Source organism: Chelonia mydas, chromosome 4 (assembly GCF_015237465.2).
Source record: "Chelonia mydas isolate rCheMyd1 chromosome 4, rCheMyd1.pri.v2, whole genome shotgun sequence".
In the NCBI taxonomy this organism is placed as follows: Eukaryota; Metazoa; Chordata; order Testudines; family Cheloniidae; genus Chelonia; species Chelonia mydas.
The window spans coordinates 11,314,115-11,339,013 of record NC_057852.1 but is presented as its reverse complement, the minus strand read 5'-3'; the positions used below and the strand labels follow the sequence as shown (position 1 = coordinate 11,339,013).

Below are 24,899 nucleotides of genomic sequence, written 5' to 3'. Positions count from 1 at the left end.
GGTCACGCAATCACAGACATGAGGGTTGCTATCTTAAAGCAAAAAAACTTCAAATCCAGACTCCAGCGAGAAACTGCTGAATTGGAATTCATTTGCAAATTGGATACTATTAATTTGGGCTTGAATAGAGACTGGGAGTGGCTAAGTCATTATGCAAGGTAGCCTATCTCCCCTTGTTTTTTTCCTACAAACCCCCCCCCAAGACGTTCTGGTTAAACTTGGATTATTGCTGTGCACATTGTAAGATGAGCTATTGCCAGCAGGAGAGTGAGTTTGTGTGTGTGGTTTTTGGAGGGGGGTGGGGGGTGGGGTGAGAAAACCTGGATTAGTGCTGGAAATGACCCACCTTGATTATCGTGCGCATTATAAAGAGAGGTTTCAAAGAGGGATGGGCTATTACCAGCAGGAGAGTGAGTTTGTATGTGTGTGTGTGGGGGGGGGAAGGGTGAGAAAACCTGGATTTGTGCTGGAAATGGCTCTACTTGATGATCACTTTAGATAAGCTGTTGCCAGCAGGAGAGTGGGGTGGGAGGAAGTTTTGTTTCATGGTCTCTGTGTGTATATAATGTCTTCTGCAGTTTCCACGATATGCTATGCATCCGATGAAGTGAGCTGTAGCTCACGAAAGCTCATGCTCAAATAAACTGGTTAGTCTCTAAGGTGCCACAAGTACTCCTTTTGGTTGAAAATGTAACACAGGCTATTGACTCATCAGTTTTGTGTGTAAGTTTGTGGCGATCTCACAATAAGGATGTTATTGAGGAGCTGGGTTTCTCATTTTCAATATAGATGAACATTTTAAGTGTGAGAATGGCTAAACAACAACTGTGAAACTGATTCTACCACTTGGGAAACTAATTAAAGAAACAAGTGCAGAAGATCCACTTTAGTGATCTAAGACTAGAAAGTGGAAAGAGAGAACTAGCAAAACGGAAATAAAATAAATCTAGTTTAAATGTGATTTAATATTTTAAAAATCTTGTTTTTAATCCACTCTGAGATTAACATTTTTAGAAGAGGTTGTGCAGGGATTATAGTACTGTAATACAAAATTACTCAACATAGTTAAGTCCAAAGCAGACTGTGAAGGGCTACAAAGGGATCTTACAAAACTGGGTGGCTGGGCAAGAAAATGGCAGATGAAATTCAATGTTGACAAAAACAAAGTAATGAACATTGGAAAACATAATCCCAACTATATATAGAAAATGATGGGGTCTAAATTAGCTGTTACCACTCAAGAAAGAGATGTTGGAGTCATTGTGGATAGTTCTCTGAAAACATAAACTCAATGTGCAGTGGCAGTCAAAAACGCTAACAATGTTAGGAACCATTCGGAAAGGAATAGATAATGCAGAAAATATAATGCCTCTATATAAATCCATGGTACGCCCACACTTTGAATACTGCCTGCAGTTCTGGTCGCTCTATTTCAAAAAAATTATATTAGAATTCCAAAAGGTACAATGAAGGGCAACAAAAATGATTAGGGGTATGGAACAGTTTCCGTAGGAGGAGAGATTAACAAGTCTGGGGTTTTTCATCTTGGAAAAGAGATGACTAAGAGGGGATCTGATATAGGTCTATAAAATTTTGCCTAGTGGGTAGAAAGTGAATAAGAAAATTTTATTTATTCCTTCATAGAACGCAAAAATGAGGGGTCACCTAATGAAATTAATAGGCAGAAGGTTTAAAACACGCAAAAGGAAGTACTTCTTCACACAACACACAGTTAACCTTTGGAACTCATTGCCAGGGGATGTTGTTAAGGCCAAGGCTATAACAGGGTTAAAAAAAGAACTAGATACATTCATGGAGGATACGTCCAGCAATGGCTGTTAACCATGATGGTCAGGAATGCAGCCCCATGCTCTGAGTGTCCCGTTTGCCAGAAGCTGGGAATGGACAACAGGGGATAAATGACTCAATGATTGCCTGTTCTGTTCATTTCCTCTGAAGCATTTGGCATTGGCCACTGTTGGAAGACAGGATACTGGTCTAGATAGACCACTGATGTGACCCAGTAGGGCCATTCCCATGTTCTATAATAAAATGCCACAGTTCATGCAATTTTAGCTGTTGATAAAACAAACCACTTACCTTTTGTGACCTCCTTCTTCTTTAAATTTCAGGTTTACTTCTATGAATACAATATACACTCAAAACCAGTGGATAAGCCTAGGCAATGCCTTCCATATGCAATAGTAACAGTAAGATTTATTGGTCAGAAGGTGGAAACTGACCCTCTTATCTCATCTGTGAGGTCTCTGTCTAAAGGATTTCCTAAGTATTCTGGTAAGATTCATTTAGCTACATGTAGTAACTGTGGATACGTGCATTGGGGAGCTAATTCTCTAAACAGCTTTGTGTTATCATTGTTCTCCCTCTACAATGGATATCTCACCCCCTAATGTCAAAATTATGCTTTGCAGTACTCCATGCTACCACTTCAAAATGGAACGATATATTTCTCCCAGTTCCAGCTACCGATGGCAGCAAGTATGCAGAGGAGAAGGGAGTGCTTCCCTTCAGGTTCCGGGAGTGTTGCTGCATGTGTTATCCAGGGCAGTTGCCTAATTCTGAGAGGAGTGCTCAGCCTTAGTATTCCACTGTTCCTGCACAAGACAGGCCAGGATTTTGCCGTCATACTTAAGTGTTGATTGCCGGAGGAAATCTATTCCGAGAGCTTTAGCTACAAATAAGTTAACTTATTTTTTATTGCTTTTGTCATAGCAAATATCAAATATTGATTTATTGTCTTTATAAGAGAAGATGATGCTTATTCTTTAACAGCTTGGATAGAAGTTAGAGATAGACTTCTAAGAGTTAAAAATTCAAGTTGCTGTTCAAATAAATGGAAGCGTCATCAAATATTTAATGCTAAATATCCAAAATATGTAAAAGAACTTAAAGTTAAGTGAAATGGCACTTGCTGTAAAGAATGGAGGAAGCTGAGATGAAATCTGTTTCTGAAATTTGGAGGTTAATGTAAAAAGATTGTTTCCAAAAGTACGTTTCCCCTGGGGGATTCTCCTGTGCCTGTCAGGTATTTTGGCTGATTTCCTTTATGATTCTCTGCTGAGATACTTTTGTGTTACTGCTCCTGCCTTAGTCATGATTATCTTTCACTTGGATCTTAGACCCTGGGCTCTGGAATTACTGTGGAAAATAATGAAAAGGGAAAAGAAAAGAAGCCAGTTAAGATGTCTTTCCTTCCATGGGTTGATGCTACCAGGGGCTAGATTAGATGCATAACTGCCACTCACAAAGCTCCCACTCAACTACCTGAACCCTGGCAGGCACCTAAACTCGCTTGGCATCTTAATTTTCATAGTGAAAATCCCCTAAACGCCTGTGTTTTCAGCCTTTGTGTGCGCACTGCCGCCCCAGGCCAGGCCTCTGGATGCTGAAGGGCCAGAGTGATGTGTGAACCTAACTCACCTGTGGAGCCCGATCCAGGAAGTGTGCTCAGACCTTGCCTACTGGAGCGGGAAGCCCCTACAGAGAAGCTTACACTAAACATCAGGAGAAGAGGAGGATGACTTTCCTCATAATTCATAGCCCAGTGGCTAGGGTATTCACCTGAGATGTAGGAGACCTCCCCCGTTTAAGTCCCCAGCTGCACATATGGAGAGACTGAGGGAGTGCCACATCAAAATACCCCATAACCCAGTGGTTAGAGCACTCCCCTGTCAGGTGGCAGATTCTTGTTCAAATCCCTTCTCCGGTGGAGGGGGAACTTGAACCGTGGTTCTCCCACATCTCAGGTGAGTACCTAACCACTGGCCTAAAAATAATGAGGGAGCTCCTTCTCCTCCAACAGTGTGGGCACCTAACACCAAGAGAGGGTTTGCAACTGAGAGTCCCAAGCAGAGGGAGGCACTACCCTGCAGCCCGGACTTAGTTACCTCTCTTTGTTAGTGGGGTGGGGGGTTGGCGTCTCCCACTGGCTGTGTTAGGCAAGGAGCTGCCAAGTGTGCTGGCCTTTGTGTATCCCATTCTGAAGCACCTATCTCTCCCCATTCATTGTAAACGGAGCCTAGTCCTGCACTCAGGCTTTGTGAATCCCCATGATTTTTTAGGTGCCTGAAAGTTAGGCATGGCAATAGTCAGCAGCATTGCACCTAAGTTTCTTTATGAATCGAACCCAAAGTGTGGAGGGGATCGATCTTTGGTTAAGTATTGAATCACTGATATTTGATGATGAATCCTTTATTGTTTTATAGAAGAGATTAACAAAATCTCTGACCAAAGCAGTAACTGCTTTTGGAGTTGGATGCATAACTGTACTTGGTAGTTGCAAGACTGCAGTTGTCAAGAAATTACTTGCTTAAGTGTACAACATAAGAAGCAAAGTGCAACATTAGACACTTACATACAACTCCCATTGCAATTGATGGGAGTTGTGCATGCATATGCGAGGGCAGAATTTGTCCCCAAATGTAATGGAGGTGCACCTTTTTGCCTATAATTTTAAGCTAGAGACTTATGTGGTGGTGAGGAGAAGGGGGACCAAACTGGGTTCACTGATCAGTGACTGGTGACAATTGAGGACTTCTCTCCAGCAGGACTGCAAGCACTGTGGTTTTTTTTTAAAGACTTAAAGGATATAGAAAGCATATTTAACGTATATAAAGGTGATCTTCAGTTCTTTTAATAGTATTATATGCTCCATGCTCAATAACCGAGTAAGAGGGACATTCAATATGTTAACATAAATTTGCCCATTTTCTTTCTTCGGGATTATTAGATGCACACTCACCACAGATTCCTAGCTCCTTCTGATCATGATCTCTATCTGCAATGCACCTATTTAGTGGTATCTTAATGCACACAAAAATTACATATGTGAACAAGTAGTCCACAGGATTGCATTCTGCTTCCTTTTCTCGTAAAAGCTGTTGAGGTGCACTTATATTACCTGAGGCTATTTTTAAATCTTTCTTCTTCCTCTTTTGTAATTTCATTTCTGCACATAGCAAACTGCGCCTGGTTTTGTATTGGGAAAAACCCTGTCAAAAAGATAAGTCTTACATCTTGATCTAAATGTGATGAGATCCATTGTCAGTCTATGTCTGGTGGGAGTTCTACCACAATGGGCTGGCTGCTTAGGTGTCTCTGACCACCGCTTTCACATATCAAGCTTATCACTAATAACTCCATTGGTCCAGTTGAGTGCAACCAGGTCATTGTAATGGAGAGAGCAAAGTGATCCCAGGGAGAGGCAGATTCCAAAAACCCTTAAAGCTCAGGGTTTTGATTTAGATCTAGCAATTGATAGGGAGCCATTGCAGGATGCTGGGAGTCAGGATGTGTTCCCATTGTCTTGTGGTGCTCTGGGGTCTGGCTGCAGCAGTACTCTACGTGCTATGGTGGTGACTCTTGAAGAGTAATGGAGGCCAGAGCAACCTGCAGGGATAAAGGTATCAAAGTGTATGTGGTTAATAGCTTGGATTTGATTCTTAAATAACATACATATACGTGTAAATCAGGAGTAGCTTCATTAAAGCAATAGAATTACAATGTTATTTAACTGATGTAAGTGGGAATTGGGCGAATGGTATTCTTTCAAATTTTTAATATTCTTATTTTATACTTATGGCAGTAGCTCTCAATCTTCCCAGACTATTATGCCCCTTTCAGGAGTCTGGTTTGTCTTGCGTACCCCAAGTTTCCACTCACTTAAAACTACATGCTTACAAAATCAGACATAAAAAACCAAAAGTGTCATAGCACACTATTATTGAAAAATTGCTGACTTTCTCACTTTCACCATATAATTATAAAATAAACCAATTGGAATATAAATACTATACTTACATTTCTGTGTATAGTATATAGAGCAGTATAAACAAGTCATTGTATAAAACGTTAGTTTGTACTGACTTTACTAGTGCTTTTTATGTAGCCTGCAGTAAAACTAGGCAAATATCTAGATGAATTGATATGCCCCCTGGAAGACCTTAGCATTCCTTCAGGGGTACACGTACCCTTGTGGAGAACCACTGCCTTATGGAACACGAAGTAAGAATATTATCACTGTTTTTTTAGTCTGGGGACTACCATACTTCTGTAGGGAACTCCTTCTCCAGTGCTCTCCACTGATGGTGGGTTTGTCACTGTCAGAGCAGGACCTTCTGGAGCATCACTGTGAGTAGGTGTAATCTGTGGCCTGTGGTTAGTCTGGCCTTCACAGACCAGTAGAAAGAAAAAAGTTTTAAAATTGCTGATGTACTTAATACCCCTCTGAAATCTCTTTGCTGAGTGTGCACCATATTGTGTTAATGTTGTTCACTTTATGCTTTTTCACATTTGTTAGGTCACTTTACAATCTTAACAAGAGTTTTAGCTTCCTTAGTAGTGCCCCTCTGTTCAGCTCAACAATTTTGCTTTGCCCCAGTAAGAAATGTTTGGCTGTAGATAGAAGCGGAAGCAGAAATGCTATCTGACATTTTGCAAAACAGAAGGGTTTTTTTCTGTGATTTGGCAGGGTTGGAGTGTTTTTTGCTGAGTCAGGGGACTGTCATTTACAGAAAACTCTGACTCTACTTTAAAGAGGAATAAGAGGAGTAACTCTGGACCGCGGTGTTGGACGTGAGAACAATATAATCATTATCCAGTAGGATTTGTATTTTGGATAGCTTCTTTCATACAAACTATATTCCAGAATGCCCTGCAGAGTTAAATAATGTGTAGAGTTAATAAATAAACAGAGTGAGAGAAATTGGGATACTAGAGGAACAGGAGAAAAGAGAGGTTTTCAGATGGGATTTGATGGTGCATCACAGAGGTGGAGAGATGCAGTAAGGTTGTTTTCAGTGGCATGTGCTGCGGTGGCTTTTGCCCCAATATCAGTGATACTGTATGAAGGGATATAATAAAATAGGCAAGGAAAGTGTGAATGTACAGAACTAGCTTCCATCCGCTCGTAACCTGTGGTATGCATCTTAAACTGAGTTGCAGTTTGTTCAATGAGTCTCCCTCAAAAAATCTCCTGAAGGATGTTAAACAGTAGCTACTAAAGTTAGACATTTTTAAATAAGCCGGTGCAGATAACTTGCATCCAAGCTTTATAATAAAGAGCTGAATGAGGAGTTTACTGGACCATTAATGTTGATTTTCAAGAAGCTTTGGAACACTGGTGAAATTCCAGAAGACTGGAAGAAAGCTTATGCTATGCCAATGTTTAAAATGGAAGGGTAAATGGAATGACATAGGCAATCACAGAGTTGTCAGTCTGACATCAATTCCGGGCAAGATAATGGAGTGGCTGATATGGGACTTGATTAATAAAGAATTAAAGGAGGATCATAAGGATTTCACAATCAACGTGAGTTTATGGAAAATAGATTGTGTCAAACTAATTTGACATCTTTTTTTTTGGATGAGATTATAAATTTGGTGATAAAGGTAATAGAGTTGATGTATTATACTTGACTTCTGTAAGGCATTTGACTTGCTACCACATGACATTTTGATTAAGAAAGTAGAATGATATAAAATTTATATGGCACACATTAAATAGATTAAAACCTGGCTAACTGATAGGTCACAAAATGTAATTATAAATGGGGAATCATCATGAAATGGGCAAGTTTCTTGTAGGGTCCCACAGTGATTGGTTCTTGATCTTATACTGTTCAACATTTTTATCAGTGGCCTGGGAGAAAACATAATATCATCACTGATAAGTTTGCAGATGACCTAAAAATTGTGGGAGTGGTTAATAATGAAGAGGACAGGTCACTGACACAGAGCGATCTGGATCACTTGGTAAACAGGGTGCAAAGCAAACGAGGAAGTTTGTGTGGAAGGTTGGTTTTTTATGAGAGTATCCAGTTTTGAGAGGTCATTCTTAATCTTTCCCTGTTTGCTGTAGAGGATGTTGCTGTAGAGGATGCTCTCAAAACTGGATACTCTCATAAAAAATCAACCTTCCACACAAACTTCCTTGTGGCTGGACTTTACAAAAACTAGACAAGCCATTTACAACACACACTTTGCTTCTCTACAAAAGAAAAAGGACACTAAACTATCTAAACTACTACATGCCACAAGGGGCCACAACAGTGGTTCCCTTAACCCACCCAGCAATATTGTTAATCTATCCAACTATACTCTTAGCCCTGCACAAGAATCTGTCCTATCTCGGGGCCTCTCCTTCTGCCCCTCCACCCCCACGAACATGATACAGTGCTGTGGTGACCTAGAATCCTATTTTCGACGTCTCCAACTCAAGGAATGTTTCCAACACACCTCTGAACAACATACTAACCCACAGAGACCTTCCTACCAAGACTACAAAAAGAAGGATTCTGGGTGGACTCCTCCTGAAGGTCGAAACAACAGACTGGACTTCTACATAGAGTGCTTCTGCCAACATGCAAGGGCTGAAATTGTGGAAAAGCAGCATCACTTGCCCCATAACCTCAGCCGTGCAGAACACAATGTCATCCACAGCCTCAGAAACAACTCTGACATCATAATCAAAAAGGCTGACAAAGGAGGTGCTGTCGTCATCATGAATAGGTCAGAATATGAACAAGAGGCTGCTAGGCAGGTCTCCAACACCACTTTCTACAAGCCATTACCCTCTGTTCCCACTGAGGGTTACCAAAAGAAACTACACCATTTGCTCAAGAAACTCCCTGAAAAAGCACAAGAACAAATCCGCACAGACACACCCCTGGAATCCGAGCTGGGGTATTCTGTCTACTACCCAAGATCCATAAACCTGGAAATCCTGGACGCCCCATCATTTCAGGCATTGGCACCCTGACAGCAGGATTGTCTGGCTATGTAGACTCCCTCCTCAGGCCCTACGCTACCAGCACTCCCAGCTATCTTCAAGACACCACTGACTTCCTGAGGAAACTACAGTCCATCGGTGATCTTCCTGAAAACACCATCCTAGCCACTATGGATGTAGAAGCCCTCTACACCAACATTCCACACAAAGATGGACTACAAGCCGTCAGGAACAGTATCCCTGATAATGTCACGGCAAACCTGGTGGCTGAACTTTGTGACTTTGTCCTCACCCATAACTATTTCACATTTGGGAACAATGTATACCTTCAAATCAGCAGCACTGCTATGGGTACCCGCATGGCCCCACAGTATGCCAACATTTTTATGGCTGACTTAGAACAACACTTCCTCAGCTCTCGTCCCCTAATGCCCCTACTCTACTTGCGCTACATTGATGACATCTTCATCATCTGGACCCATGGAAAAGAAGCCCTTGAGGAATTCCACCATGATTTCAACAATTTCCATCCCACCATCAACCTCAGCCTGGACCAGTCCACATAAGAGATCCACTTCCTGGACACTACGATGCTAATAAGCAATGGTCACATAAACACCACCCTATACCGGAAACCTACTGACCGCTATTCCTTCCTGCATGCCTCCAGCTTCCATCCAGACCACACCACACGATCCATTGTCTACAGCCAAGCTCTAAGATACAACCGCATTTGCTCCAACCCCTCAGACAGAGACAAACACCTACAAGATCTCTATCAAGCATTCTTACAACTACAATACCCACCTGCTGAAGTGAAGAAACAGATTGACAGAGCCAGAAGAGTACCCGGAAGTCACCTACTACAGAACAGGCCCAACAAAGAAAATAACAGAACGCCACTAGCCATCACCTTCAGCCCCCAACTAAAACCTCTCCAACGCATCATCAAGAATCTACAACCTATCCTGAAGGACGACCCATCACTCTCACAGATCTTGGGAGAGAGGCCAGTCCTTGCTTACAGACAGCCCCCCAACCTGAAGCAAATACTCACCAGCAACCACACACCACACAACAGAACCACTAACCCAGGAACCTATCCTTGCAACAAAGCCCGTTGCCAACTGTGTCCACATATCTATTCAGGGGACACCATCATAGGACCTAATCACATCAGCCACACTATCAGAGGCCCGTTCACCTGCACATCTACCAATGTGATATATGCCATCATGTGCCAGCAATGCCCCTCTGCCATGTACATTGGTCAAACTGGACAGTCTCTACGTAAAAGAATAAATGGACACAAATCAGATGTCAAGAATTATAACATTCAAAAACCAGTTGGAGAACACTTCAATCTCTTTGGTCACTCGATTACAGACCTAAAAGTTGCAATTCTTCAACAAAAAAACTTCAAAAACAGACTCCAACGAGAGACTCCTGAATTGGAATTAATTTGCAAACTGGATACAATTAACTTAGGCTTGAATAGAGACTGGGAGTGGATGGGTCATTACACAAAGTAAAAGTATTTCCCCATGTTTATTCGCCCCCTCCACCGCCCACTGTTCTTCAGACGTTCTTGTCAACTGCTGGAAATGGCCCACCTTGATTATCACTACAAAAGGTTCCCCCCTCCCCTGCTCTCCTGCTGGTAATAGCTCACCTTAAGTGATCACTCTCGTTACAGTGTGTATGGTAACACCCATTGTTTCATGTTCTCTATGTATATAAATCTCCCCACTGTATTTTCCACTGAATGCATCCGATGAAATGAGCTGTAGCTCACGGAAGCTTATGCTCAAATAAATTTGTTCGTCTCTAAGGTGCCACAAGTACTCCTTTTCTTATAGCTGCATGGGAACAAATATTTAATAATGGGCTCTTTGGTCTAGCAGAGAAAGCTATAACATGATCCAAGTGCTGGAAGTTGAAACTAGATAAATTCAGACTGGAAATAAGGTGTACATTTTTAACTGTGGGAGTAATTAGAACCATAGAACCACAGGGTTAGAAGGGACGACAAGCATCATCTAATCTAACCCCCTGCCAAGATGCAGGATTTGTTGGCTCTAAACCATCCAAGACAGATGGCTCCAGCCTCCTTTTGAAAACCTCCAGTGAAGGAGCTGCCATGACTTCCCTAGGCAGTCTGTTTCATTGTCCTACTGTTCTTACAGTTAGGAAATTTTTCCTGAGATTTAATCAAAATCTGCTATGCTGTAGTTTTAAGTCATTGCCTCTTGTCCTGCCCCCTGTGGCAAGAGAGAACAACAAGGGCTGATATTCACTTCAATACAAACATATAGCACTGTTGGTTTAGATTAATAATAGAACAAGTTTATTAACAAAAGAAGATAAAATTTTAAATGAGTTCAAGTATAAGAGATCAAGTTTAGAAAGGCTTACAAGCAAATTAAAGTGAAAACACACATCTAAAAGTCTAAAACTTAATTTAGCAAGTTTTGGTTCAAGGCTTTGTTTCAGATGGCCTTTCTCATCCATCATTTTCCAGCAAGATGGTGGCTGACCCTCTCCTTGGTCAGGATCTCTCGCAGAGGCCCAAAGGTGCTTTGTCATCTTAGGTGAAAGAGAGAACTTGGGTTCTCTGCCCCTTTCTTTTGTATGCAGCGTCGTTGTAGCTGTGCCAGTCCCAGGATATTAGAGAGACAAGGTGCGTAAGGTAATATCTTTTAGTGGACCAACTTCAGTTGGTGAGAGAGACAAGCTTTTGAGCCACAGAGCTCTTCTTGAGGTCTGGGAAAGGTATTGGGAAAGATACTCCACTCTATTGGGAAAAAGAAAAGGAGTACTTGTGGCACCTTAGAGACAAACAAATTTATTTGAGCATAAGCTTTCGTGAGCTACAGCTCACTTCATCGGATGCATGCAGTGGAAAATACAGTGGGGAGATTTATATACATAGAGAACATGAAACAATGGGTGTTACCATACACACTGTAACAAGAGTGATCACTTAAGGTGAGCTATTACCAGCAGGAGAGCGGGGAGGGGGGGGGAACCTTTTGTAGTGATAATCAAGGTGGGCCATTTCCAGCAGTTGACAAGAACGTCTGAGGAACAGTGGGCGGTGGAGGGGGCGAATAAACATGGGGAAATACTTTTACTTTGTGTAATGACCCATCCACTCCCAGTCTCTATTCAAGCCTAAGTTAATTGTATCCAGTTTGCAAATTAATTCCAATTCAGCAGTCCCTCGTTGGAGTCTGTTTTTGAAGTTTTTTTGTTGAAGAATTGCAACTTTTAGGTCTGTAATCGAGTGACCAAAGAGATTGAAGTGTTCTCCAACTGGTTTTTGAATGTTATAATTCTTGACGTCTGATTTGTGTCCATTTATTCTTTTACGTAGAGACTGTCCCGTTTGACCAATGTACATGGCAGAGGGGCATTGCTGGCACATGATGGCATATATCACATTGGTAGATGTGCAGGTGAACGAGCCTCTGATAGTGTGGCTGATGTGATTAGGCCCTATGATGGTGTCCCCTGAATAGATATGTGGACACAGTTGGCAACGGGCTTTGTTGCAAGGATAGGTTCCTGGGTTAGTGGTTCTGTTGTGTGGTGTGTGGTTGCTGGTGAGTATTTGCTTCAGGATGGGGGCCTGTCTGTAAGCAAGGACTGGCCTGTCTCCCAAGATCTGTGAGAGTGATGGGTCGTCCTTCAGGATAAGTTGTAGATCCTTGATGATGCGTTGGAGAGGTTTTAGTTGGGGGCTGAAGGTGATGGCTAGTGGCGTTCTGTTATTTTCTTTGTTGGGCCTGTCCTGTAGTAGGTGACTTCTGGGTACTCTTCTGGCTCTGTACTCACTGCACCTTCAATGGTCCCTTAGAATATGTGCTAACTTCTTATGCTAAACAATCTGTTCTACCTTGCATTTAGCTGTGATGCTTGGAGTACCTTTCCCACAACTGAAGGAGAGCTCTGTGTGGCTCGAAAGCTTGTCGCTCTCACCAGCCGAAGTTGGTTCAATAACAGATATACCTCACCCACTTTGCCTTTCTTTTTGTAGTCCATTGAAATTTTTAAATGGATTTTTAAAATGAACTTTACCCCTCAAAGTAAAGTCTATTCAAGCTGTGAGGAAGGCGACATGGAGTCTTGTGATGAAGGAAGCTCTGTGCTCTTTCACTTGTGTTCACTGAAATGCAAATTGTTCTGTTTCCTGCCATCTCATCCCCTTGCTGTCTTGATGATCCTGTTTACTACTTCCATGTAAACTGAGGTAAACACACATTCCTTTGTTTAGGATAAGCCTGTTTAACAACTTTTGCCTAGGCAGGGGAGTCTGGTTTTGAACATGTGCTAATAATGTCATACAGAGGGATTTCATAACTTTATGTATAATTTTTCTACATACATTTCACCATGGTATTATTGACCGGAAGTTATTTTTCAAATGATACCTCACAAGGCATATTTTGTACACAGATTATGTACACCGTAGTATGTAGGATGTGAATACAGGGGTGCTTTGGGTCACAGTGGGCCCATAACTGGTTGAAAGATTATACTCAAAGAGTAATTATCAGTGGTTCACTGTCAACTGGTAGGGCATATCTAGTGGGGTGGTACAAGGGTCTGTCCTGGACCTGGTACTACTCAATATTTTCATTAATGACTTGGATTATGGAGTGGAGATTATATTTATAAAATTTGTGGATGACACCAAACTGGGAGAGGTGGCAAGCATTTTGGAGGACAAAATGTACTTTAGAATTCAAAATGACCTAAACAAATTGGAGACTCAGTCCGAAATCAAACAAGATAAAATTCAATAAAGGTAAATGCAAAGTACTGCATTTATGATGGAAAAACCAAATGTACAAATATAAAATGGTGAATAACTGGTACGGCAGTAGTACGGCTGAAAAGGATCTGGAGGTTATCATGGATCACAAATTGAATATAAGCCAACAATGGGATGCAGTTGCAAAAAAGGCTAATATTCTGGACGTATTAACAAATATGTATGATATGGGAGGTAATTGTCCCGCTCTGCTCAGCACTGGTGAGGCCTCAGCTGGAGTAGTGTGTTTGGTTCTGGGTAACACTCTTTAAGAAAGATGTGGACAAACTGGGGAAGTCCAGAGGAGAGCAACAAAAATGATGCAAGGTTTAGAAAACCTGCTCTATGAGGAAAGGTTAAAAAACTGGGCATGTTTTGTTTTGAGAAAAGAAGGCTGAGGAGAGGACCTGATAAGTCTTCAAATATGTTAAGGGCGGTTATAAATAAGACTGTGATCAATTGTTCTCCACATCCACTGAAGGTCAGACAAGAAGTAATGGGCTTAATCTGGAGCAAGGAAGAATTAAGTTAAATGTTAGGAAACTTCTGACTTTACGGGTAATTAAGTTCTGGAGCAGGCTTCCAAGGGAGGTTGTTGAATCCCCATCATTGGAGGTTTTAAAGAACAGGTTAGACAAACACCTGTTAGGAATAATATTAGGTATAGTTGGTTCTCTCCCAGTACAGGGGGGCTGGAGCCCTACATTTCTGTGATTCTATGTTTATGGGGGGGTTCCTCTCATGTGTGATTGGTAGAACGGAAGAAAGCGCAAAGGTGCTTGTTTCAAATATAACAAGTGGGTGATGGAGGCTGGTATCACGGGCAGAGGAGAGATGTTAGTGGATTCACTGTTAGCAAATGAGAGGGAAGTAAGGTGGGGATGGGCCATGAAGTGAAGACAGGGAATTTGTGTTTGATGTAATGGAAAAGAATGAGCCAATGGAGGGATGCAAAAAAAGTGTTGACATGATCAAAACGAGGAACAAGGGAAATGATCTTTGCACAGCAGTGTTTTGAGTGGATAAATGCGAAGCTTTTATCAAGGCCAAAGGAAAGAATGCTGCAGTAATAAAGATGTAAGATGACAAGGGTCTGGATGAGAAAAGGCATGTCTTTATTTAGGTGTTAAAAAGCCACCCCCTTCACTGACAACTATTTTGAATTCTCCTATGCTTTAGGCAGAACATGAAATAAATTCAGATTAAAAGTGTTTGGGCTTTTTTAAAGTTAGAAATGGGGCAACATTGTTCTTGCAGCCTTAACTCTGGAGTATTGTCACTTTTCTCCTCTTGCTTTCACAGGAAGACAAGGCTCATGGAAAAACTGTACAGTAGCCAAAAGGATTGGTAAAGGTGCTCAGGCTACAATAATCTATGAGCATTTCAGGAAACCTGTAAATTTTCTTGCTTTCAGACCTGAGGAGAGCTCTTCTTGCAGTGAAGTAAATTCAGAGGAGAATACTTCTGGCCCAAAAGTTTCTTCCTCCTGTGAAAATACACTGAACAGGAATGGTTCGGTAGCTGAAGCCAATGATACCCAAGTGGAACATAACATATCTGGAAGGTGGGATTCATCACAAGTGCAAGAAAATGAGTCAAGTCTGCCGCTTGTGGCTGGTGTAGATACCAGTGGAAGCATTAGTAGTGACCACAAGGTGAATCTAAAATGCATTATTTCAGATGATAATTTTACCACAGTTTCTGCTGCCCACAGTAGTAGTGACTCAAGTACTGTAATTACTTCAAGACTCATTATGGATCCAAGACTAAAGAAAAGAGAAGGAAACTCAGGAAAACAAAACACTGAGGCAGTTTTTCATGGGAATTCAACATCTGAGAATGGGCTGGAATATCTCAACTCAGAAATGAAAATATCAGCCACTTTAAATATACCTTCACCTGAAGAACCTCCTCTGCTTAATGACCCAAAACAAGGTCAACTTAGACAGAGACATGAGGAGCAAGCATCACGGAAAGAGACAGCTTTCATAAAAGAGTTTAAATCCACAGTGAATACAGACAAAGAACACACTGTGGAAAATAAGCAAGTGGCTGGTAGGGTAACAAAACTTCATAAAGGAGTAGTGGAGCCATTTGCATTGCAGGATATTCACACACATGCTGCTTCAAAAACTGTTATTGAAGAAAAGCACATCACAACAAATGAGAACCGTCTCTGTGATAGAAAAGACTTGAAAACACACCAGATTACTGTGGGAGAACAACTGAGGAAATGTTCATCTTTTCCATTTGGGGATACAAAACCTGAGATAGACTTGCAGGAGAGTTTGTCCATGAAAGACAAAGCAGACCACTGCTACAAAGAAAAAAGTTCCAATCTTCATAAGAACAATATAAAGCATTTACCTGTTCATGATAGCAAAAAGAACTTAAGTTTCACTAAAAAGTTAAGGCATAATGATCCTCCTCCTGATCAGAAGTGCTCGTCTGTGTCAGTTGGAAAGTCAGTTGCATCAGTGGTACCTGCTAACTTTGCCTGCAACACACACTCTGAAGCCATGCCTCACAGAATTGCAGATTCAAGCAGCTGCCAGTATTCCAGATCGCAAAAGGGTTCCAATCACCATACGCCGTCAGTGGTAGGGAATATTTTCTCTTTCTTCTCTGTAGATTGTCAAAACAAAAATTCAAAGAAAGCGCCTGCAGAGGACCTCAAAAAAAGAGAAAAACAAAGGTCACACTCATCTCTGTCTCATGCGTGGAGGCAGGGCAAAATATCAGTAGCACAGAACAAAAATAATGCAGATAAAAAATCTAAGATTTCCCATCGAGTGTGTAATGGTCTTTACCCACTTAAGAAACATGATAAAGGGCAGGGATCAGCACAACTGAACCATTCTAAATGGGATAAATATGCCTCAATGAAAGGAGGGCAGAAATTTAAGGAATCACAATCTATTAATTTAACAGTACTTGAGGATAATCAAATACATACTCCTGAACAGTCTTTGCATGATGATAAAGGCATGAACATAGGCATCCAACATCCTGAAAATATTAAATCTCATGAAGGCAAGACAGAATATACTGGGAAAACGCATAACCAGTTACAAGAAAATAATTATACTTCTGCAATAGGAAACAGTTCAACAGATTCTTACTTAACATATGCTGAAAATACTTTGACCTCAAACAGTGAATATGAAGTTAATAGTGAGGGTTTTGATACACAGGATTATACTTTAGACAGTGGTGTCCATGGAAAAATGCATCTTTTTAAACATGCTATGAGAAAACAATATGCCAAAGTGGAAGAGGACAAGTGTGTCTGTCATCATGTTGCTTGTGAATCTGTTCCTAGTGATCAAATGGTTGGTGAAGAAAACTTTCACCAAAGTAAGCTTCAAGACACTTTGCTTTCTGAAAAAGCCAATGTTGATGAAGGCCCTATAAAGGCCCATAAATTAATATATTCAGCAACTGAAATTACAAACAAAAATTGCGTAGGTAAAAGAGAAGATGCTATAAAAGAAGTAAAAGACAATTCTTCCATCAAAGAAACAGTGAATGACCAGATATATTTGTCTCATGCTATCTGCAGAACAGACAAAGTATTGAGAGGTTGCTTCAATAAAGAATGCTTATGTTTCCTTGGAGAAAATGAGCCAGTGTCATTAGACAAATATTTCTGCAGGGATAGCAAAGAGAGTGATGCTTCTGGAGCTGCATTTTTAGATGAAGAGCAGAGTTGGATCTGTAATCAGGAAATGGGGACCGATATAAATGTTCATGATTTCAATCAAATGCACACATGCCAACTTGAAAAAGAATTTAGCAACGTCCCAGGAGTCTGGCTGGAAGTTTGTGACACTCCTCATATTCTGGATTTAAAAAGATCAGATTCTGATTTAAACTTAATTTTTGAAGAAGGATATGCATTAACAGGAGCATATTTGATGGAAACAGAAAATATTACCACTTCTGTAAAGGAAAAGGGAATGATTCCAGATAACAAAAGAGAATCAGAAGAGTTGTCTGCCACAGCAGAGTTTTGCAGATCTATAGCACTGCCAGAGGCTCATCAATGGGAGGAGCAGAATACTGTTATGCTAATCACCACCATATCCATGCCTTCTGGAAATGTGGAACACGAAGAAAGGGGATGTTCCAAACCTCAGGAAACACATGTTTCTGAGAAAAACTCATCTTGCCATGAAAATAGCGTGCAGGAAATATTTAAACAGATGATGGAGGAGAAATGTGAGGATATTTTTCTCCAGGACTTGGAATTTGAAAGTGAGATTGAAATTTCTCTGGAGCAGCATGAGGAATCTCTCTCAGTACCACAAAATCCACATAGTCATGAAGGTGGATCTGATGAGGAGGTTGATTCACTGTATCAGTACTTGACAGATCGTATAGACTGGGAAAGTTTATCTGGAAACACCAGCCAGAAGATATTAGAGAAAAGTGAAGATCATTGTTCGTCAGGGAAAAAATCTTGCACAAAGGAAGATAAAACAGAATCTTTAAGTGCAACTGTGTGGCCTGACTTACAAATTACAGTAACCAACATACTTAAATCAGGATTCAGCCCCCCCAACATTGGAATTGCAAGAGAGATGTGGAGATGTGCAATTGAATCTCCAGGATTAGAAGTCAATATGGAATTGTCAGGAGAGCAAAGAAGTGAAGAATATATACAGAATTTGGATCTTACAAATAAAATGGAAACATGCCTACCTATCTGTGTTCATGAGGCAGACAGTCATATGCCTGAAAAAGAAAGCAAAACTTTCACTGTACCTGTTACTGTTTCTGATGTATTGAATAAAGTAAGTAGCTTTTATGGTACAAAACCAAAAGATAATAGTAATGAATTTAAGAGTAAAAAAGGTGTGCAATCAAAAGTTAAGAGAAAGCATCCACGTAATAAATCTCTAACAAATAAAATGAGGCCTCAGAAAGCTTCAACACGTTCACCTATATACAGAAATCCAAAACTTTGTGGTAAAAAGAGAGAACACTATTCATCTGAAATGTTTTCTTTATTGTTTGAGGGACGAATGAAAACACTTGCACAGTCTGAAAAACACATTAAAAATGTTCTAAATACTCTTTGTAGTGAAGCATCCTTATGCAAAAGTAAGCGTCTATCCAAAAAAATAGATGGTGCTATGTTTCACTTAAGGAAAGCTCAGAGGAGAGTTCTCAAATCTCTAAAAATTGTAACTAAAGTTGGAGAGAAAAGACAAAAGGGTCCCTTACCAAAATGTTATGAAATAATATGTAACGACTTATGGGAAAGCTGTGATCTTGAAGGTCATAGTTTCTTGACAACTGGGAAGTATTCTTCTGCTCACTTTTCTCAGAAAAGAAAGTATAACATGAAGGAAAATAAACGAACTGTAGCGTTTAAGAAAGCAAGTGACACAGTTACATGTTTGCCAATAAAACAAAGGTTTAAAAATAAAGGGGATAAAATGAGAGAAATGGTTTCAGAGGAAGACATGCACGCAAGGTCCACTACAGGTTGTGCACCGGTTGTGTTGAAAGATATTATAAGTCAGATGCGTCATTGTAAATCTGACTTACCTGTGGCTTCTTCAGTAACTTGTAGTCAGTTTTCGGCTGCTACATGCAAGGCATATTTGGCTTTTGAGGGTGACAATGTGAGAGATACGAGAAGAATAACGGAACTTCAAACAGACTCTGAAAACTCTCTAGGTTTAGACACCATTGGGCTAGAAGATACGGAACTAACTAATAAGGAGCACAAGGTTTTTGTAAATGTTTCATCTAAAATTCATATTCAAGGGACTGCTGGAAAATGTGGCAGTGTAACAGGACAAGACCATATCTCTGAAGCAAATACATTTAACAACAAAAATATCTCAAGACCTTTGAGCTTGCCTGTCGAAAAGGATGATTCTGTAGAATTTTGTACAGACAAAAGAAAAGATGGAGCTTGTAAGACTAATGTAAAGATGAATGCTGTCATACATACATCACTATTAAAAACAGCTGCAGAGAGCTGTTTAAATGCAAACACCAACAAGCAAGGTGTTTCCACACTCTCCGCCACTCACAAAAACCTGGACAGTATTCTTTCTACTGAAAAAGAGACTGTGTTTTCTGCTGGCAGTGAGGGTATGTCCACAAATCAGAGTGTTGGTATTGGAAACTTTTCTTCAGGCTCAATGAGGCAGATGCCTGCAGCAGGAGGAAAACATGAGACCAGCGTATCTCAAGTTCCATTAGACCATGAAATTATTAGTGCTAAAGGTGCATCTTTGAAAATAAGCTCAAACATTTCATCTGAGAGAATTTTAGAAACCCATTCTTTTGAAACGCCAACAGTACCTCTCAGCGGACAGCCGCAAGATAGAGGCTATGACAGAAAAGAAACTTCATATTCAGACATGCGTTGTCTGAGTAATTGCAGTAAAGTAGCTGAAAAGGAGGCACATGTTACCGAGACTATCAAATTGGAACCACTGGCAAAAAATTTGTATAAGAGAGAAAATAATATAGAGACAGAGAATTTAAAGAATGTATCTTCTGAGTCATTAGTATACAATGCTCTGACCCCGTTTTCAAATCAATACATTTCACAGGAAGTTGGACAGAATACGTTTCCAAAAATAAAGGAAACGGGGCTAATGGAAAGCAAAGTGAAATCACCTGTAAATCTGTATTTGCTAAAAGATGTACCTGGGAGATCCTCTGCTAAGGTCGTTTTGGAACAAAAGAGCATAACACACAGTGAAGGTCACGCTAGGTGTAATAAGGAATCCAGATGCATTCAGAGTTCTTCAAACAGCAGCAGTGCTTTCACTGCACCTGTCCTAAGGAAGCCAATTGATAAGAAATTTGCCAAAAGAAATGAAGATTGGAAAGAAAGCACTAACAAAGATCGCCAAATTAACTCAGAGTTGAAATCAGGAATTGTGGCAAAACAAGGTATTCCAAACATTACCGGGGTTCATGATGCTTCACCAAGCAAAACACATCAGCATCTTACAGCCCATATGGCTAAACTGAATGCAGATAATCTCTCAGGTGATGATCCTAACAAATGTAAGGGCCTCAATAGTAAAAACAAGCATAGAGGAGTTGGGACAGAACTGAAATCTCTTGCTTTCATAACTGAAATATCAAATATTTTACAAAAAGCAGATGAAACATCATCTCTGAAAATGTTACAGGAACAGATTACAGTTTGTGATAACCTTCTTCCTTCATTTGTTAAAGCTTTTGAGGAAAAGCAAGGGTGCTCATTTAAGCACATCTTGGTTTCTCGAGAGTTACTGGTTGAAAAAAAGCTATGGACTAACTGTAAATCGAAGTTAAAATCACATGCTGTAGATTCGCTGGTGGAACTCCAAATGATAATGGAAACAATTCAGTTCATTGAAAACAAAAAGTGCTTTCTAGAAAGGGAGCCAACTTTCCGAAGCTTGCTTTGGTATGATGGTTCACTGTACGGGGAACTGCTTGGTAGGCCATCAGGGTATCAACAACAATCCAGTTTCTTTCCAGCTTTCCAAAGAAGGCTGAAATACAATGTTTTTCGTGAGCTACAGAGCTACCGTAGACAGTTATTAGAGCTCTTTGAAAAAACAAGGTGGGAAAACAAATCTTACTATGCATTCTTGAAATTCAGACGAGAGATTGATGAGTGTGAAGCTGTGATACAACAGAATTCTGATTGCTTAGATTTTTTCCTCTCTGTGCCTTTTACTTGTGGAGTTAACTTTGGAGATACTTTAGAAGATTTGGAAACTGTAAGGAAAAGTGCTGTGGAACTGATAAATACGTATAGGAACCTTCCAGATGCTCACTCCTATGCAGAAAAAGAGGACCATCTGTGGGTTATAATGGAAATTATCTCCACAAAGATAAGCTTTATAAAGGCCTGTGAATCAATGAATATGAAAGCTTCACTCTTTGGCCTTGAGCATATATTTTTTGATGCTGCTAAAAGTCTTGTATGGAAAGACAGACATCTGTTGTTAAATAAAGCCTCTCCCGATAAGAAAAAACAACTTCTGTGCAAAATAAACCAAGATGCTCTCTCCAGGCTGTATGAAGTTTATGAACATGTGGCAGAAGAGTTTAGAACTGAAAAATCTAACAACATTACTGAGAAGAAAAATGATACAGAAAAGTCAAAATATTGTGAAAACAAAGGCAAACATGGAGATGAAAACTCTGACTTCCTCAATGTTTTGCTTTCACATCCTGATATTTGCTGTGTTGGAGAAATATTAGATGAAGCTCAGTTTGCAGACCTCAAGAAGTTACAGCAGCTAATGCTCAGATGTACAGAACATTTAGAAAGCTTAAAAATGTATTTTCAGATTTTGCAGGAGGAGGATGTCAATAAAATCTTGATCACAGAGCAAAATGTGCTAGACACAATGAAAAATGATGGCATTAATGCTATAATTTTAAAGCCTGAAGCTGTTGAGACTTACATTGAAGTACTAATGATGTATGAAACAGTTCACTTCCTTAAAAATTCAATAGCAAGAAAAATAGATGAACAAAGATTTCGAAGCTTGTTGTGGTTTGATTTATCGCTTCTTCCTGAATTGGTACATTGCCAAAAGAAAATGTCTTCCTTTTCATTTCTGAAGGATAATTCAATGGACAACCTTTGTAAAACTGTAGAGTCTGCCATCTCTGATCTTAAGAGTGAACTGGATATTATTTGCAACTATGCAGAAACCATAAACAGCTCTTATGCACTTCATCTTCTCACCAGAGAACTTTCAGAACTTTCAGAAACAAGAGAATTAATACAAAATTCGAAGCCTTCTATCTTCACGTATGTTGAGTGTGTACCTTATACCATATCTGTAAACTATGGGAATACTGTGACTGAATTAGACTACAACTACAACCAGTTTTCTTTGTTGCTTGAAAATTTGATGTTGGCTGCCAGGAAAGATTTAGGAAAAATGGCTCATATTATGAAAATCATGAAAACCATTGAGCTTATGAAGTTTGCTTGTGCCAAAAAAGGTAAATCCGTCCTCTCTCTTCTGATATATCAGATGCTAAATAATTGGAGAAAGACCTGCCAGTTAAAAAGAAAGGGAGACATGAAAATGCATCTGACTAAAACTAAAAAAAGTGTCTGTGAAACTCAAGATGCAGTGTATGTCATCAAAGCTAGCTCTCCGCCCCAGCAAAAAAGACCTAGTTTTGTGTCCTCACATGGAGACACTCCTGAGTATACAGAAAGCTCTTCTCCTTCCAGCTGCAAAAAACAAAAGGTAAGATCATTCCTTAATACTTCAAAATGCGTTATCTTTAAAAGAGAACTGTAGTGCTAGTTACATACGGATCCTGAGTTAAGGGCAGAGGTGTGCATCAGATTGTGCTTTGTGGAGATGAATGATTCCAGGTTTGAATTTAGAGCAAAAAAGTAAACTCTCTCATCTATATTATTCCCAAGGCTTAAACTGATCTTAAAGAACTGACAGGTCTGTCTTTGCCAGTGAGGAAAGGTCATTAGTTTGTAACAGTGTTTTTGGGCTAAGAAATCTCTAATGTTGTTTTTCTTTCACCCTCAAAATAAGATTTTTTTTTACTAGATAAGGTAGAGTCAATTTTAAAAAATCTGAATTTACCACTTGTAGAATGCTGAATCAGCATCAGCCTGCTAGGCTAGCTGAGGACTTTCTCAAAGCAGAGAGTCCAATATGATGATCCCCTGCCTTGGCAAAGCTAAGAGTTCAAAAACTAGAGCACAAACCAAAATAAACACCTGAGCTTTATTTACAGCCTCAAATGCAAACAAATCCCACTCCTAGTGCATCTCACATGCCTGCTTTCGTAGTGTCACTGGAAGTGGGGATGATCAGCTAAGCTCCTTGATTGCCATTTGTGGAATGCTCTCTCTTCTTTGGAAGGCGAAATAGATTGTGGTTTTGAGTCTGTCACGATAAGGCATGTTTTCAAATGCTTCAGTCATTTTTATACCATTTAAAAAAATGTATCCTCTTAATTTTAATGGTATCCAACTATTGTTTTGTGTGTCTAAAGTACTTTTTAATATTTATATCAGTGTTCATATTTCTCTTGCATAAGACCTGTGGAAAATCCGAATGTGAACAATAAATCATAAAAATGGTATTTCTTTACCACCTGATGTCTGTAAACCTCTAGGTGCCTATTAATAGCATACTTTAAATCAAATCTTTAAAAATATGTTGTGACCTCATCTATAAACCCCAAAGACAGGGAGTTGAAAACAGGAAGTATGCAGCACCATTGTTATACTGTAGGTCAGTCTGTTGTGGTCTAGCTCTGCCCTCAACCTCTCGCACTTGCTCTCTACCTTTGAGAGACAGTAGCTGTATCTTGTGTTTGCTGTTCAGCTGCTACTTTATTCTTAATGAATGGGCTGTGTGCACCTGCTGTAGAATTGGAAAGCAATCAGTTGTTGCTGGGAGCTGCAATTCTAAGCCCCATTCCTCATTTGGGCCCCCAGACATTCTGCCTCCAGTAGTGGTAGAAGTTGGTGGTTCATCTTCTAGAATGGTTATATGTATTTGTTGTCTGTGCAGTAGAGATCTCACTTTATCTTCCAGCTCTTTTCCCTCTCTTCTGCCGGGAGGTCACTGAGCATCGAAGCCTGTGGGACCTCTCTGGTTCTGTATCTCTCTAGTCATCTTCCTCTGCCTTCTACCTCTCCCCACAGCAGCAGAGAAACCCTGCAAGCATCAAGCCATGTCCAGGAGCTGCTGTATTTATAAGGCAAGCTTTTTAGGAGCTTCATAGGGTGAGCAATGCCCTGCTGTGGCCAACCAGCTGACCCTTACCCTGCCAGGGCACAGGGATTTGAATTAGACTGGCAAGTCAGGGCCTGGTTGCAGCTTCCTGCAGGGGAACTGTGCTGTGGGAAGGTTCAAGCAGGAGCAATGTGATTTCTCTGGGAAGGAGAACCCCAAACAGCCCGCTCTGGGATAAGTCTTGTAAAATCCAGAGCCTCCAGGTTCCCAAAAGACAAACCAGTGTCCCTAAGGATTTGTGAATTTTTAATGAGCAATTAGTGTAAAAAATCCCATCCTCCCCATTTTTGAGGACATCACTGAATCTGAATGGGGGCTTCTGGGTGAAACTAAACTGTTACATAAACACAAAGAAATTTCACAGGTGATGAGAATTAGTCAATGAAGAAGACGTAAGACCAGTGCAGTAGTAGTTCCACGGGTGCAAGGCATTGTTGTCTTTTCAGAATGGGACTTACTTCCAAAAGTTCCCACAGACCATAAGAGAGAAGATACTCTAAGCAGAAATTTGAAAGCTCAGCTTTGATCATTCAAATCAAAAAGATTCTTTGTAATTCATAAGGAAAAA

General features: G+C 40.3%; 1 protein-coding gene and 1 long non-coding RNA gene across 4 annotated transcripts in view; one reads left to right on the top strand and one right to left on the bottom strand.

Annotated features, from left to right (window-relative positions):
- The window catches only part of TEX15 (testis expressed 15, meiosis and synapsis associated), a 68,082-nt gene that overhangs the window by 24,600 nt on the left and 18,583 nt on the right, over nt 1-24,899 (top strand). For 2 of the 3 annotated variants that reach the window (XM_043544545.1, XM_043544544.1), the window contains exons 5-6: nt 2,133-2,295; nt 14,868-22,810. In XM_043544545.1, coding sequence (XP_043400480.1) covers nt 2,133-2,295; nt 14,868-22,810 — 8,106 coding nt within the window. The remainder of the gene's footprint in view (nt 1-2,132; nt 2,296-14,867; nt 22,811-24,899) is intronic. The other variant, XM_043544546.1, reaches the window with a different exon arrangement.
- Nucleotides 4,601-16,069, bottom strand: LOC119566061. The gene is made up of 2 exons (XR_005225045.2): nt 15,933-16,069; nt 4,601-5,409 (listed from the first exon to the last, which is right to left on the bottom strand). It is a non-coding gene; the product is annotated as an uncharacterized LOC119566061 (long non-coding RNA).